Source organism: Rhodamnia argentea, chromosome 4, assembly GCF_020921035.1.
Source record: "Rhodamnia argentea isolate NSW1041297 chromosome 4, ASM2092103v1, whole genome shotgun sequence".
NCBI classification, from domain to species: Eukaryota; Viridiplantae; Streptophyta; class Magnoliopsida; order Myrtales; family Myrtaceae; genus Rhodamnia; species Rhodamnia argentea.
The window spans coordinates 17,567,025-17,582,954 of NC_063153.1; the positions used below are offsets into that span (position 1 = coordinate 17,567,025).

At 41.5% G+C, this 15,930-nt stretch overlaps 1 protein-coding gene across 1 annotated transcript; it reads right to left on the reverse strand.

Annotated features, from left to right (window-relative positions):
- Nucleotides 1–265: 265 nt before the first annotated feature.
- Nucleotides 266–3,884, reverse strand: LOC115729630 (UDP-galactose/UDP-glucose transporter 7). The gene is made up of 7 exons (XM_030660240.2): nucleotides 3,485–3,884; nucleotides 2,817–2,922; nucleotides 2,485–2,730; nucleotides 2,271–2,381; nucleotides 1,950–2,108; nucleotides 1,210–1,353; nucleotides 266–1,061 (listed from the first exon to the last, which is right to left on the reverse strand). Exons 1-7 carry the CDS (start codon nucleotides 3,523–3,525, stop codon nucleotides 897–899), a joined length of 972 nt encoding a protein of 323 aa, XP_030516100.2. The 5' UTR covers nucleotides 3,526–3,884; the 3' UTR covers nucleotides 266–896.
- Between the last annotated feature and the right edge of the window lie 12,046 nt (nucleotides 3,885–15,930).

Genomic DNA, 15,930 nt, shown 5'->3' on the forward strand with positions numbered 1-15,930 from the left:
ATAATATGCTGCTGTCCTGTCAATGTGCTTTTTCGACTTTTTCCCCCAAACAGCTACAACGTTCTACTCGTATAACTTAAAAACAAAATTTAAGGCCTCTACTTTCGAATGACGAGCTCACTATCTGCATCACTAACATCACCCCTCCCTAATATGCAGGAATAAAACATAGTCTAGTTAAACATTGCATTTCATACTTACGGCTAAGCATCGAGCGACTGACGAGCTCACTATCTGGCTGTAGGAAAATTTATGACTGATAAGCTGCGGATGAACTGAGCTTCAACATTTGATTCAGACCAGGTTCCTTGATCTTCACAGTAAGCATGATGGGTCCCAATAAGCAGAAACAGGCTTACATGACATGCCTCGTGTATTGCCTGCCTTCCCCAGGAGAGCTTTCACACCCAGTTACCCTAGCCAACTGATTATCTAAAGTGTCCAGTCAACTTGGGGTACTCTTAACCCATTTTCTATGAAATGGATGCTTCAAACCAACAACACTGAACAACAAAAGCAAGACCACTGCAAATCAAGACAATTAAAAAAAAGAAACAATAATCAGTAGCCTAGACTGACTCACATGGGTGCTCTGGAAACGAACCTAAGCAGAATGACGGAGTGTAGTAGATGCACCACCTTTTTATATGCACCGGGCATAATGCATCATGATAGTACGCTGCAATCAAATCATAGTTGCCACTAACGGCGTTCTGTGTGCAAGCTCCCAGGTCGATTCTGCAAAGCAACAGCACGGTGACAAATACATACAATTGCTAGTTGGACCTCTTGTACTAAAAGCATGCCATTAAAAAGGATCCCTAGGTTGACACTGGACACAGAAGTTGATGTCTGGCTGCAGACTTCCAGACTTGACATCTCTTTTGTAGTCGTATCTATTTTTTGTGGGCCTCAAGATCTGTCATCGTCTTTAGTTGCTTGCCCTTCTTTTGCTGATATTTCGCATAGGAGTACCACACACCCCCAGCGGTGTTAATCATCAAGCCAGTCACATTTAGGGCATGTACTTGCACACCACCCAGCAAGACAAAACCAAGAGTCTGCAATAAAAAGTAAATTCTTTATATCGTGCATAAGCAAACTTATATCAGGGGTAGGAATTCTATTAAATTGGAAGGAAGAAAATGTAAAAGTGAAGAATTTCTTTTCATCAAATAATAGCATTGGAACCAAAGATGTTTTACATACCGTGGAACCAACACCTTTGAGGACTCCAACTATTGTTGTTGTGAGGGCAGAGTTGACAATTGTACACAAGAACATGGTGAAGTTGAGAACAATCCCCATGATAAGTGAAAGAACGACCAGCATAAAAAATGATAGCGAATTACTCTGTTTGTAAGACAAATAGTTCCATTAGTCAAAGCAATCACAATCCTCATAGAGGTAGTTCCCATTAAGTCACCTAGATAACCATCTCAATAGTGATAAATATGGAAATGAGATATTAGTTTCATCAACATATCTAGAATACACTTGCATAGATTGCGCTTTTAATTTTCGTTGGAAGTCTTTCCGAGACTTGCTCCTCATTTTCCTTCCACTTGCTTCACATAATGTCTTCATTACACACGTTTGTTTTCTCACATCTAGCCAAACAGCACATGCATGTGTATGTGAAAAAGAAATTGTGGAGAGACAATGTTTAGAGATTCAGAGAAGTTTAGGAAATAAATTTAAAACATTGCACGATGAAGGAGATGGTTTGCAAAATTAAGGATTTGTGAACTATGCACGTTAAATTCTTGTGCACTATGCACATTAGAAGGCCACCAGTGTCTAGAACCTTGATTACTTCTAATTTGTCAGACTCGAAATGTAGCTAAATTAATTCAGGATACAGCCACGTTCTGCTAAAATAAAGTGAATTCGAGATAAAAGAGCGAGGCAAGGGAAAAGCAAAGAGAAAGAAATGAGGAGGTCCTAACCTTTGCAATCAACAACGATAGGGAACTTGGAAACTCCCCAGTGGCAATGATAAGAAAAAGCAGGACTGGAAGAGAGAGAAAACTGTTGTAAAACATTATCTCGACAGATGAAAGTCCATCTTCTGCACCAGACCTCTCCACTAACACAAGGTACATAGTCTGCATTAAGTATAAGTTGTCATTAATGGGCTCAAATTCCCAAATGAATGTATTCAAACACATCTTTATAAAATTGAACATCATCCCTTTTCTGATTCTGAGATCTAAAGCAAAATAAGAGTATCGAGATAGCCTTATAAAGATGGAAACTCAATTTCAAACCTGGAAAAACACAGAAGTGAAAGCCATGCTATATCCATAAAGATCAAAAGAAAAGTCTCCGATGGCTGCAATGAGACATCCAGCAGCAATCAAAAGAACAGAGAGAGTAACCTGAATTATGACACAAGAGGCCCAGTTAAAGCATTAAAGCACTTAAATATAGGTTGAAAAGGCAAATGCCAAACTGTTCAAGCCCAAAACTGAAAAACCACACCTGTGTAGCAGGAGTTCCCTTTCCCCGAAAAAATCCAGCTATCAGTACAGCGAGCGGTGTCAGTCTCTTTATTGCAATATACATAGGGATATTAACTCCTTTCAAACTTGCTAGAGCAAATGCAACATTTGCATTATAAAATAGTGACACCAGGAGGAGCTTTTTCGCAGTTTCCAAGTTCAATCCTCGTGCTTTTGTGTATCCTGTGACTCTTCCGAAGTGAATAAGCAATGTTGTAGCCAATTGCTGAGGCACCACAAATTAGAAAGTTACAACGTTGTCCATCACAAAAAGAAATTACAAATGTGCTGAAACTCCCTTTCAAGAATTACCTGTAAAGTAAGAAGGGTCATCGAGTGCGCATATTGCATTAGAACTGCCTTATTAATGAAGACCATGGCCATTGAAGCAATCCCATAAGAGAATGCAGCAAAAATACTGCATTGACATATTCACAAGGAGTTAACGTGAGACATTGCTCAAAGGTACCAAAACTCAAGACAGTTTACGATTTTTTTTTTTCTAAATACAGGAAAGGGTCATGGGATATCATTAACTCCAGATGATCACTCCAACTTGAATTACAAGATTCGCGAGGACAAGCAAGCACAAAGGTATTGCCGGAAATCATCTCAATGACAGCTAAAACTCCAAGCCTGAAACAAGCAATGACGAAGGACGTACCATGCAATGCATCGAATAGGCGACATCATATCAACACACAAAACTAACACAGCGAGTTGTTTTTGGAAAGCCAACACAGATCGATTCTATAGAACCCGGTGAAAAGGCAACAACTCAAAATGCAAAACCACGGCAGAAGCAGCATCGGGTGAATCGAATGGGTGATCAATTCAAAATGGAGCAAATTCTTAACAGATGCGAAGACGATCTGGAGGTCAAAGGCATGGCTCGATTCATTCCGAAAGCAGCAACAGATCAATCGGCAGAGAGAAATATCTGATTTACACGAGAGAGAGAGAGAGAGAGAGAGAGAGACCTTAAGAATGGAGTTGCGTCGGCGTCGCCACGATTATCCATGGCAGAGACGGAGACGAAAAGCGCGCGATGCACTTGTCTTCAAAACGAATCAAAGCAGCTGCGCGCCTCGATTACAGCCGATTCCCCATGGGACTCCACACACCGAACATGCAATGCAGAGATCTAGGGATCGACAAAATCTTGCGAACTACGGAGAAGAAACATCGCAGCGAATTCCAGAATCGATCGAGTGGAGAAGAAATTACAGGGGTGGAAATCTCGTGTTCGAAGCACGAACCGATCCGAAAGAGTGAGCGTGAAGCACAAGGAAGAGGAGAGAACTTTCTAGGGTTCTTCGATCCCGAGCTCCAGGCGAAGTAAGTTGGGAATGATTTGAGAGAAGGAAGAGATCTGGCGACTCTTTCAGGGGACTGAACGACTGGCGTCACAGTAAGCAAGTACCGCTCTGTCAAAATTGTTAGCTTCTCAAAATCTTCTTCGCCATGCATTCCATTTCCTCTTCTTCTTTTTTGCCTATTTCCTTTAATACGTGTCGATTCGTATCGCACAAATTCAAATTCCTCTCTGTAATTTACAATTTTTTTTTATTTTATACAAATAAATAATTTAAAAAACATTTTTCTGAAAATGATATGCATATATCATTCGAAATAGCTAGTCAATAAAAAAATATTTTTATTACTGATAATAATTTATGCCTAAATATTTTTATGGATGATACATTCATTTTTGTAGGCGATACAAGAGATTTTTAGGAATTTTTTTTAAATCTTTATTTTTTTTCGCAAAACAAACTGAGCCTTAGAATCATGTTCGGGTGGTTAATTCGTGTGGTGCCAATATGGGTCCATAATCTATTTCTAACTCATATTTTATGTAAAATGGATCTTATATGGATCGAAAATGGGTCTTATATGAAACCCATTTTGGGACTCATCAAAATGCATCCACACAAGCAACAAGCTAGTGGTGGCCCACCCAACCCGCTTCGCATCACCTCTTGCCTGGGCACAAGTGGCGCCGTGCCTCCTCCGCCGGTTGGCCCCCTCTGCCTTATCCTCTCCTTCCCCATTCATGTTCGATCGCCACCGTCGTCAACCCCCGAATCACCTTCTCTTTCCCCGACACCTCCCCTTCTGCACCCACCAGAGGCAAGCCGTCGTCCTACTTCCTTGAAGTCAACCAGTGATTTTAGACGCCCTTTTTTGGTTATTTTTTTTGGAAGAATTCGTCGACCCCTTGTTGAGTGGGGAAGTTTGTATTGATTCTACAATTGCAACTCTGGAAATGCTAGAATATAATCGCGTTGATCTGCCTGCTTCCCGGCTTCCTTGGGTGAAACGCGAATTGGTGGGTGACTTCGACTCATGTAGCGTAGTTTCAGGCTAAGTGGATGAGTTTTGCTGCTGGAGCTTCTGTTATATGAGGATGCCGCCTTGTCGAGAGAGAGGATGTGCCTCTATATGAAATCCACTTTGATGCTCTATTTACTTTACTTTCTATCATGATCTTTCAAGTGATTCACATTTTCTAGCACCTGAATAAGTCAGTCGATGCACACTGTATCTTGACAATGAACTGAATTGCATAACTTAATTTCAGCCAACTTTGTTGATGAGCCAATGTAGTTGTGCAGAGATTTAGGAAAGGTAATCTAATTCCTCCATGATTTTTTAGAACTTGGCATTCTCATTTGCAATTGTTAAAAAGTTTGATGACTGAAATTGATTTTAGGCATTTCTTGGTCATAGGGGTTTGTTTTGGAGATGTCGGACCCACTAGATCCATTCGAGAGGCCTTTTGAGTAGTACAATTCTTACAATTTTCAAGTTCCAGTTTAATGTCTTTTGTTAAGAGTTGCATGCTTGCATAATTTCCTACAACTCTGTCTGTCGACAAGATTAGAGATGAGGAGGACATCCTCTTGATAAAATGTTGCCTTTCAAAAGCATTCTTGCTATTTGCATATTCAAATTTTGCATGAAAATTTTGAACCTGTTTAATTTCCAGCTTTGGTTTGACCCCCAATCACACAAAACAACCAAAAAAAAAAAACATTCCAACTTTGCAACTTCAACTAACCCTTGTCTGGGTCCCATTAGTTGTTCTCCCTTTCTTAAGATGCATGATTATCAGTAAATTACCTTGTCCCTAGCGTCAGAAAAAGATTCTTACCATCAATGAAGGGCATAGGCTTATAAAATGCTGCATATTTTTCTGGCTATAGTTTGGGAAGATTTCTTTAATTGAAAATTAAAAGGGAATGGAAATTGTGGATGTTATATTTCTTTCAGTTTTTACAACTTGTTCTAATTCATGTTTTCTCTAACTAATTAGTTGACATGTCAAGATCTAACAAGGATCCAAAAGATTTTGTTTTTTTCAACTTTGCAAAATGATCCAAGATGAATCGTAACCAGTACAGACGAAAGATTCTTAGCATCATTAGCACGTGAGGATGAGGAAAATAACCCTATTTGCTATAAACGATTGAAGAGATTCACTTCCACTATATGGTATGAATTCGAAGATTCACGGATGAGGATGGCAAGGAAAACGCCAAGTGTAAGTGGTGCGAACAAACTTAAATGGCTATCCATAGGACAACAAAGTATGTTGCGTCATTTAGATAATTGTCGCAATCGAGAGGCCGATGTTGGTGGTTCCACGAAACGATTTGATCAAGTCATGTTTAGAGGGAAGTTAGCAAAAGCAATAATCAAGCACAATTACACCTACTCTTTTGTATATCATGAGGCTACTAAAGAGTTGCTTAGTTACCTCAACCCCCATGTGAAGCACATATCAATAAATACAGCAAGAAGTGATGTCATAAAAGTTTATGAGAAAGAGAAGAGAAACTTGAAATCAAATTTAGTCACTTTCAAGCAGAATATGTTTGACTTATGATTTGTGGACTTCTATTACAACTGATCATTATATGACTATCATGGCCCATTACATTGACGAGAATTGGGAATTACATGCGAAGGTTTTGTGCTTCTCCTATGTGCCACCTCCATATAGTGGCAACATACTAGAAAAATTGCATACTTTGTTAAGAGAGTGGGGGCATTGAGAGGAGGATTTTCAGTATTACATTAGATAATGCTTCATACAATGACAGTATGATTGATATTTGAAAAAATACACTTATGGGATTGTCTTTGTAATGTGGTGGTCAGTTTTTTCTTGTGCGTTGTAGTGCACATATTATGAATCTCATTGTACAATAAGGTCTAAAGGTGATTGATGGATCATTGCAAAATATCGGAGAATCTGTGAAATACGTGAGAGCTACACAAGAGAGGATAGTAAAATTTGCTGAATGTATATCACAATCATCCGTGAAGATGGGTAAAAAGGTACGTCAAGATGTGGCTACTAGATGTAACTCTACGTACCTAATGCTTGAAGGTGCTTTGGTCTTTAAACAAGCATTTTCCCATTTGAAGTTAATTGATAGTAACTTTCTCACTTGCCCGTCATCTAAGGATTAGGTCAAAGCCAAGAAAATTGCATTCTTATTACAACCTTTTTATGATATTTCTCCTCTCTTCTATAAAGTTAAATATCCCATGGGGAATTTATATTTCTATGGAGTATGGCAGATCCAGTTTCGTTTGATAAAGGCAAGTAGTAGTGAGGATGTGGCTATTAAAACTATGGCTAAGGCAATGCTAAAAAAGTTTGAAAAATATTGGAAGTGTTATAGTGTTGTCTTATCTTTTACGGATATATTAGATCCTCACTATAAGTTACACTTGTTAGAGTTTTGCTATTCGAAGTTGGACATGGATGATCATGTGGAGTTTGTACGAAGCATTCGGGAAAAGCTCTATATGATTTTTGATGAATATGTAACATCTACATCGAGAGGTGATCGCTTTACATCATCAAGTAGTTGAGGTAAAATTTTAGTTGAGGAAATTGTCGAGGACATCGTGGACGATCTTGATGAGTATGATGCATTCAAGAGTGAGTACTTTGGCTCACAATCTAGTAAGTCACAATTGGATTTGTATTTGGAGGAGAATAGGCTTGATAAAAAAAATATCTGGATATCAATATCCTTGATTATTGGAAAGCTCATTCACAACGGTATCCCGAGTTGTCTCTTATGGCACATGATATATTGAGCATTCTTATCACTTCCGTTGCCTCAAAGCCGGCCTTTAGCATTGGATGATGCATTCTAAATAAATATCATAGTTCTCTTTCGCCTGAAAATTGTAGAGGCCGAGTTGTGCACTAGAGATTGGTTATTTGGCGTTCTGCCTGAGGAAGATTTCGATGATGAGTCCGTTGGCGTGAGATGTATTTCCTATAAATTAGGGATTTTTCCTTTTTCTTTTCTTTATTATAGTTTTTTCCTAATTTATTGAGATGCTAGGGATATCACCCGTATTGTATATAAGAACAATTGTAATGCCGTAAAGATTCATTTTTTTTTATATAGAGGAAAACATTCTTCTACATGGTATCAGAGCCTAGGGTTTGCTCCTTGTGAGTACTGTACGTTAATTCTCGATTACGGTGGTCCCGCTCGTTTTCTTCACTGCGCCGTTGTCTCATGTCGGCCGACTTCGTTTCACCCGATCGCACTCGACATCGGATCCATGGCGGATGAAAACCCTAGAAGAGAAGTGATTCCCCACCAAAATCAAGGGGGGAATTCGACCACGGAAGCGTTTTTGGAGAATCTGACCACAAGATTGACTCAGATTCTGACTCAGAACCAAACTCCTCCTCCTCCTCCTCCAGCACCATGTTGACACCTGATTTTAATCAATCATTTTTTGATTTATTTTTGAAAATTCATAAAAAATTCAAAAAAAAAATTAGAAAATTGTAAAATCAACTTTGGTAGCCTTGGCCAAGCTCAAGGAACCATTTTTGAACAAAAAATAATTTTTCATATTTTTCGCATTTTTTGATATTTTTCAGAAAATAAGAAAATACCCAAAAAAATCAAGAAAAATACCATTTGAGGTCACAAAAATACAGAAAAATAGTCAGTATTTTTCTTTTAATTTCCTTTTCATTTTTACTTCTTAAAGTTTGAAAATTCCACTTCGGATTTGTGTGTTCCTTCACAAATGCACCCACAAATTAGACGTGAAAATACCATTCGGAGTCATTTTATTTTTCTTTCTTTACTTTTGAGGGTTGTGACATGGTTCTCTAGCATTACATTTCACATTTTGATCCAATTGCATGTTAATTTGCTCAATTTTGGCATTAGGGACTTAATTGCACAAAAAATTCTTCCATTTTAGTCCCTAGAAGGCCAAATTCAAAATTAAATCTCACTAAGAGGCACCCATGGAACCCCAAGACGCCTATCCTATAGTTTTTGACCTCTTGAATCTAAGGGTAGGCTCAATTGATGCTAATTCTTTCATTAAGGGTTCCAATTTTGAAAAAATCATTTTCGGATCCTAACTAACATTTGGGGTTTTCACTCAATTTGTAGAGTACTTTTCATAGAAACCACATTTCCAAAGGGAATCCATGTTGGGAAAATGAATTTTGGCATCAATTTTACGAAAAAGTGCTAATTACTACCTCAATTTTGCCTTTTTGCACGAACCGGGTCTGCCGGGTCGGGCGGATCCGACCCGGTGACCCGGAACTATTCATCATCTTCTCCAAAGGGTTCACCGGCGCAAGTTAGAGGGCGGGAGTCCGTTTTTTTTAGCGGTGATCGTCGACGAAGAGGCTTCGAGAAGGATCTAGAAGGAGGAGCAGTTAGGGGAGAGCACGGGAAAAACGAACAAAAAGAAAAGTGCTCGCAACAGTGGAGGGGGATTGAGATTCAAAGAAAAGGGAGGAGAACACAGCAGAGGCGAAAAAAAAACTTGAGAGAAGAGAACGCGAGTTCTGGAACGAGGAGCGAGTGGAAGATCAAGAGAGAGCTCGTGATCGTTGCATCTCGGATCGGGAGCTCATCGCCGTCGCATCTCAAATCACCTTCAACGTAAAATGTGAGTTCTATTCCCTCTGCTAGTATTCCGGCGAGCACTGTACACTTACGATTTCAATCGATTTCGCCTGCGTTGAGTTGGATTGACATGTTATTTTGGATAATCTGAGTTAGAGAAGTGCAGTGGTAGGCTTGGTTTCGGGTGATTTGGTCCTGGATAGGATCACATTCAGCTTCGATAGTCGTAGAACACTTGTTCGATAGAATGCATCTGAGAACAAATGAATACCGATCTGGATTATAAACCTGCAAGCTCGCTTAATCGTATTTCACACACTTCATGTCGCATCCGAAACACTTCCTGCACTTTATTCTTTCTTTTTATGCATTGATTTGGTCAAAAAACGTCTATCCGAACCTATGTTTACACCTCGCCGGAGTCTCGTGTTGGAAGTCGCTAATGGAGGATTCTGAATCTGCGAGGATGATCAGGTAAGTTTCGTGAGCTGTTATGGATGTGAATTATGTGCTTAAGCCTCAGTTTGTATGATCGGTAGTCGATATATGTTCGCTCACCGGAAGTTGCAGGTTTGGCCGGAAGTTCAACCTCGGTCTAGGTTAGTCCGGGCTAATCATTCGCGCTAAACTTTAGGTATGTTGTTATAGGATAGTTGAGGAGTCGTTTGAGAGGAAAATCGCGAAGTTTGGAGGTGGTTTAGGCGTCGGAATCGAATTCCGGCGAGGCGCCGGCGAGGTCCGCTGGCGCCGATCATCTTCTCCGGCGAATACGTTGACCGGTCAACGAAAGTTGACGCGGTCAACGTCCAGGTGTCGCCGACGTGGCGGCCACGTGGCTGCCACGTCGGCAAGTTCGTATAATCGAAAATAAAAAAAATAAAAATGATCCGACGGCTCATAGGAACGCCACGTGTCGAAATCTCGAATTTTTGAAAAATAAAATTCATTTTTTTCAGATATATTCCAATTTTCGAAAAAAAAATAATAAAAAAAATATATTTTGTGATCGCGTGGCCCAGGTTTGGCCACGCGTCACCATTCCGATCGTTGGATCAAATTTTCGGAAATTCAAGTAATAAATAAAATCATTTTCAGAAATAAAAAAAAATAGTTTGATCGAACGGTTGAGATTTGATTTTGCCTTTGATCTGAACCGCTGATCTTGGTATTTAAAATGTGCGGTGGAGATCAAGTCTCCCTTTAATCTGAGCCGTCGATTCCAGTCAACGGATCCGGCCGTCGTCGTCGCGCCACGTGGCACAATCTTAAGCGTCAATTATTTTAGGCGGGAATTTTCAAATATTTGAGCGCGCTTTGTTTTGGAACGGCGCCGTTTTGGGAATTCCGGTCCGGACGTGGGTCCGGACCGGGCGGACCGGTCCGTGGACCGGGTTGACTCGGTCCATTGACCGGGTTGACCCGGTCCGAAAAAAAAAAAAAAAAAATCTAAAAGTCATTAAAAAATCGAAAAAAAAATTAGGAAAAATTGTAGAAAATTCCCAAAAAAATTCCAAAAATTCTCAAAAATTGAGGAATGGCCACAATCAACTGGCCAATCCTATTTTTGAGATTTCTCCTCCCGATCTTTCCAAAAATGACGGTTTTACCCCTTAAGGGCAAATTGTCCCAAAAAATTCATAGAAAATTCCAGAAAATTCCAAAAAAATGTTGGAAATTAGGAAATGGGTCAGTATAGGTGGCCAATCCTATTTCCAACATTTCTCACTCCAAATCTCTTCTGAAATGACGATTTTTCCCTTCTCGGCAAATCGTCTCCAAATTTTCTCAAAATTATGATTTTGCCCCTCATGGGCGAATCGCTTCCAAATCACTCCCGATCCCCTCCTATGCTTTAAATGTCCCTTCTCTAAGCCAATAGGGCTATACTAGGAATGCCACGCCGATTTGATGCGATTTATCCGCACGTTATGGATTCCTTGATTTGCGCATTTACTTCGATTGATTGTGATTGCTAGGATAGTCACTCCCATCCGCATGAACTCCTAGATTTAGGATTCGTACCCCACTCATCTGCATGAAATTCGAGATTAGAAAATTCAATCAACTTAGGTACCGAAAGGGCGTCAATTAAGATAATTGACGTAACTAAGTCCCCGATCCCATTTCTCTGGTTCTCGCAGAATCGAATAGAAACTCCCAACTATTCGATAGGGTTTCCAATCGTATCTTCCACGAAACGATTGGTGGCGACTCCTTGGCATGCACACGTAGCACATGTCACTAGACCACACCGAAGGTCGACTCGATTTTATCCTCCGTTGCGATTTGGGTAATGGGCCTTGGGAGAGGCCCGCTTCCGAAGGTCCACACGCAATCAGGCGGGAAGGGCGACCCATTAGCCCTCTTCCTCTCACTTCCCGATTCGAGGAGGGTCGCGACACACCAACATCGCATAATGATTCGGCTTCATCTCAGATTGCGATTAAATTGGATGGAACCAACTATGGCTTATGGTCTCGGGTTGTCGAGATGTACATCACGAGCAAAGACAAGTTGGGGTATATCAATGGAGACCTTCCCCAGCCTTTGCCTACAGATCCTGTTTTTAGGAAGTGGAAAACCGAGGACTCGATTGTGAAAGGATGGCTCATCAATTCCATGGATCCGGCGTTGATTGGCAATTTTATCAGATTCCCCACCGCTAAAGCCGTGTGGGATTCCGTAGCTACCACCTTTTTTGATGGCACCGATACTTCCCGGGTGTATGATTTAAAGCACCGGGTATCACGACTCAAGCAAGTTGGAGGACCAATCGAAAAATACTACAACGATCTTCAAGGACTTTGGCGTGAAATTGATTTCCGTAGGCCTAATCCTATGGTGTGTCCCGAGATATTGAGCGCTATAATAATGCTGTTCAAGAGGATAGGGTTTACCTTTTTCTGGATGGACTTGATGATCGTCTCGACAAGGTTCGTGCAGATGTCTTGCAAATGCAGCCTTTCCCCACCGTTGAGCAAGCCTATGCACGCGTCCGTAGGGAAGATGTGCGCCAAATCGTGATGTCGACCAATGCCGATGGTTTGCCTACGGGTACAGCAATGGTCTCACGGGGCAATCGAGGAGTCCCGTCTCTGCAGTTGATGGCGAGCGGTTCGATGGGTAGAGGTGGGCGCTCGATCGTCATTGTTAAGGCCAAGTCTTAGGTGCCTCGGTGGTACGTTCTCACCGTGGCAATCCCAAACACACTAGGGACACTTGTTTTAAGCTACATGGATTCCCGGATTGGTGGGATGATTTTCAAGCGAAGAAGAATAAATCGGAAGCTGAACCGGGCAAGAGTTCGGGCCAGGCATCCTTAGTGACCGGGAGTTCATCTCTTTCCTTAGTTCCGATGGTACCTTCAACTAATTCTTCCACCTTTCCTCTTGAAGGTAATTGTGGTTCTGTTTTTTTCACTACTCGTCATGGTGGAAACAATGGTTGGATTATCGACTCGGGCGCCCACCGATCACATGACACCCGACCCCAATGATCTAGTCAACCATACCTCACCGCGGCGAGACAGTGTGTATAATGCTAATGGACATCGCCATCCTGTCACCGGGGCTGGGAGTGTGGCTCTCACGCCATCTATTTCTCTATCTCATACATTACTTGTGCCCTCTTTGTCCAACCGTTTATTGTCCGTTGGACAAATTACCGATGAGTTGAATTGCCGTATTCTTATGTACCCGGATTTCTGTTTGTTTCAGGACATTCTCACGAAGGAGATTATTGGGCGTGGTACTAAGAAGGAGGGGCTATATATTGTGGATGATCTCGGCTCTAGCTATGCCTATCACACTTCCGGTCGACTCCGTTAGTAAGGAGAATGATGTTTGGTTGTGGCACCGTCGGTTAGGGCATCCATCATTTAGATATTTGAAGTATTTGTTTCCTGAGTTGTTTCGTGGTTTATCGAATTCCGCTTTTCAATGTGAAACATGCATTATGGCAAAGAGTCACCGTGTTTCTTTTCCTTTGAGCTCTAATAAAAGTAGCAAGCCTTTTTGTTTGGTTCATTCGATGTGTGGGTGCATCTCCAATTACTACAATATCCGGAATGAGATGGTTTATAACCTTTGTTGATGATTGCACACGTATGACATGGTTGTATCCGATGAAGCATAAAGATGAGGCTCCTAACATATTCCGCATGTTTCATAAAATGGTTGCCACTCAATTTGGAGCTCGTATTCAGATTTTTCGCACGGATAATGGTGGAGAATATATCAATCAACACCTTACCTCTTATTTTAAGGAACATGGTCTCATTCATGAGACCTCTTGCACTCAAACTCCTCGGCAGAACGGTGTGGCTGAACGAAAGAATCGCCACATTCTAGAGACGGTGAGAGCTCTTCCGGTCGGCGGTAATGTTCCAAAAAGGTTCTGGAATGCGGTGGTGGTCACAGCCGTTCACTTGATGAATCGTATGCCCTCTCGTGTGTTGCAATTTCAAACTCCATTACAAGCTCTATCCTAGTTTGTGCCTCTCCCTTCGGTCTTGACAATACCTCCTAAAGTGTTTGGGTGTGTGGCTTTTGTGCATCTTCACAAGAACCAACGCACCAAACTTGACCCGTGTGCGGTACGATGTGTATTTATTGGTTACTGAGCTCACCAAAAGGGGTATTGTTGTTATGATCCAACGACCAAGAAGACACATGTTACCATGGACGTGACTTTTCGGGAGTCTGAGTCCTATTTTTCTCCACCTCATTGTTCCTTTCGTGGGGAAAATTATAGTGAAAGGAAAAATTGGTGGGACATTGGCATGGAAGGTGTGGAGTCGGGAGGACATGTGGAGTCCAGGGTGCAACTGGGTGGGGCTGGACCATTAACCAACTCACAGAAAGTTCCATCGATGCGGTTTAATGAGCACCTAGGCCATGGTTCGATGACAGGCAATGAGGGGGAGGGGGCGATGGTAGATGATGAAGGGGAGGGTAATCGTTGTTTAGTTGAAAGTGGAGATGACCAGCAGCTTATATCTACACCTAATGAGCAAAATCAACCAGCTTCTTCACAAATTGCCCCTTCTTCAGATGCCGACCACTCTCTTGAGAATGATCCCGAGGTAAGCTCTCTTTCTGATCTTGAGGTTTCTGATGATCCTGATTTGGTTGTTAGATATAAACTCCCCGACAGGCATAACCGGGGCAAGCCTCCTAGTCGGTACTCACCGGATGTGGAGGAAAGAAGGTCTACATATCCCATTGCTGATTTTGTGTCAACAAGAAGATTGTCGGAATTTTGTAAGGCTTTTGTGTCAAATGTATCAGCTGTTCGAATTCCGAATGGGGTGGGAGAGGCCTTGAAGGATCCAAAATGGGTCCAAGCTATGAAGGAGGAGATGGAAGCATTAGAAAAAAAATCAAACTTGGAGGCTTGTAGAGTTGCCGGAAGGAATGAAGGCAGTGGGGTGTAAGTGGGTGTTCACCATTAAACACAAGGCGGATGGTACCATTGAGAGGTACAAGGCTCGATTGGTCGCAAAAGGATACACACAGACTTATGGTGTGGATTATCAAGAGACTTTCTCTCCGGTTGCAAAATTGAATACTGTGCGGGTTTTGCTGTCACTTGCTGCAAATCTGGATTGGCCATTGCATCGGTTTGATGTGAAGAATGCATTTCTTCATGGAGATTTGGAGGAAGAGATTTACATGGAGGTTCCACCTGGATATGGGTGTATTGATAAGCCAAATGTTGTTTGTAGATCGAAGAGATCGTTATATGGTTTGAAGCAGTCACCTCGTGCCTGGTTTGGTCGGTTCGGCTCAACCATAAGAAAGTACGGTTATTCCCAGAGCAATTCGGATCACACTTTATTTTTGAAGCAAAGCCAAGGTAAGGTGATTGCTCCGATAATATATGTTGATGATATGATCATCACGGGGGATGATACTGAAGAAATTTCGAGGCTTCAAGAGAAGTTGGCGGAAGAATTTGAGATGAAGGACTTGGGAGGACTGAAGTATTTCTTAGGTATTGAGGTAGCTAGGTCTAAGAAAGGAATTTTTTTGTCACGGAGAAAATACGTACTTGATTTGTTGGCAGAAGTGGGAATGTTGGGTTGTAAGCCCTCCGATACTCCTATGGTGTAGAATCATAAACTTGGAGAGTATCCCGATCAAGTGCCGACTAATAAGGAGAGGTATCAAAGGTTAGTATGAAGATTAATTTATTTATCTCACACTCGCCCGGACATTGCTTATGCAGTAAGTGTTGTGAGTCAATTTATGCATGCTCCTAGTGAAGAACATATGAATGCAGTATATCGTATCCTTCGATATTTAAAGTCGGCTCCAGGGAGGGGGATAATGTTTGCAAAGAATGGTCACCTTGCGGTAGAAGGATATACGGATGCGGATTGGGCGGGGAACGCAACAGATAGAAGGTCCACGTCAAGTTATCTCACATTTGTAGGAGGTAACTTGGTAACGTGGAGAAGCAAAAAGCAAAAAGTTGTAGCCTTATCCGGTGAGGCAGGA

Excerpts from the sequence above, each read along its gene's own strand:
- LOC115729630 (XM_030660240.2), bottom strand. The coding sequence starts at position 3,525 with ATGGATAATCGTGGCGACGCCGACGCAACTCCATTCTTAAG. Across the intron at positions 2,382-2,484 it reads AGGGAACTCCTGCTACACAG|GTTACTCTCTCTGTTCTTTT; the intron begins GTGTGGTTTTTC and ends GTCATAATTCAG. Across the intron at positions 2,109-2,270 it reads TCACTTCTGTGTTTTTCCAG|ACTATGTACCTTGTGTTAGT; the intron begins GTTTGAAATTGA and ends TACTTAATGCAG.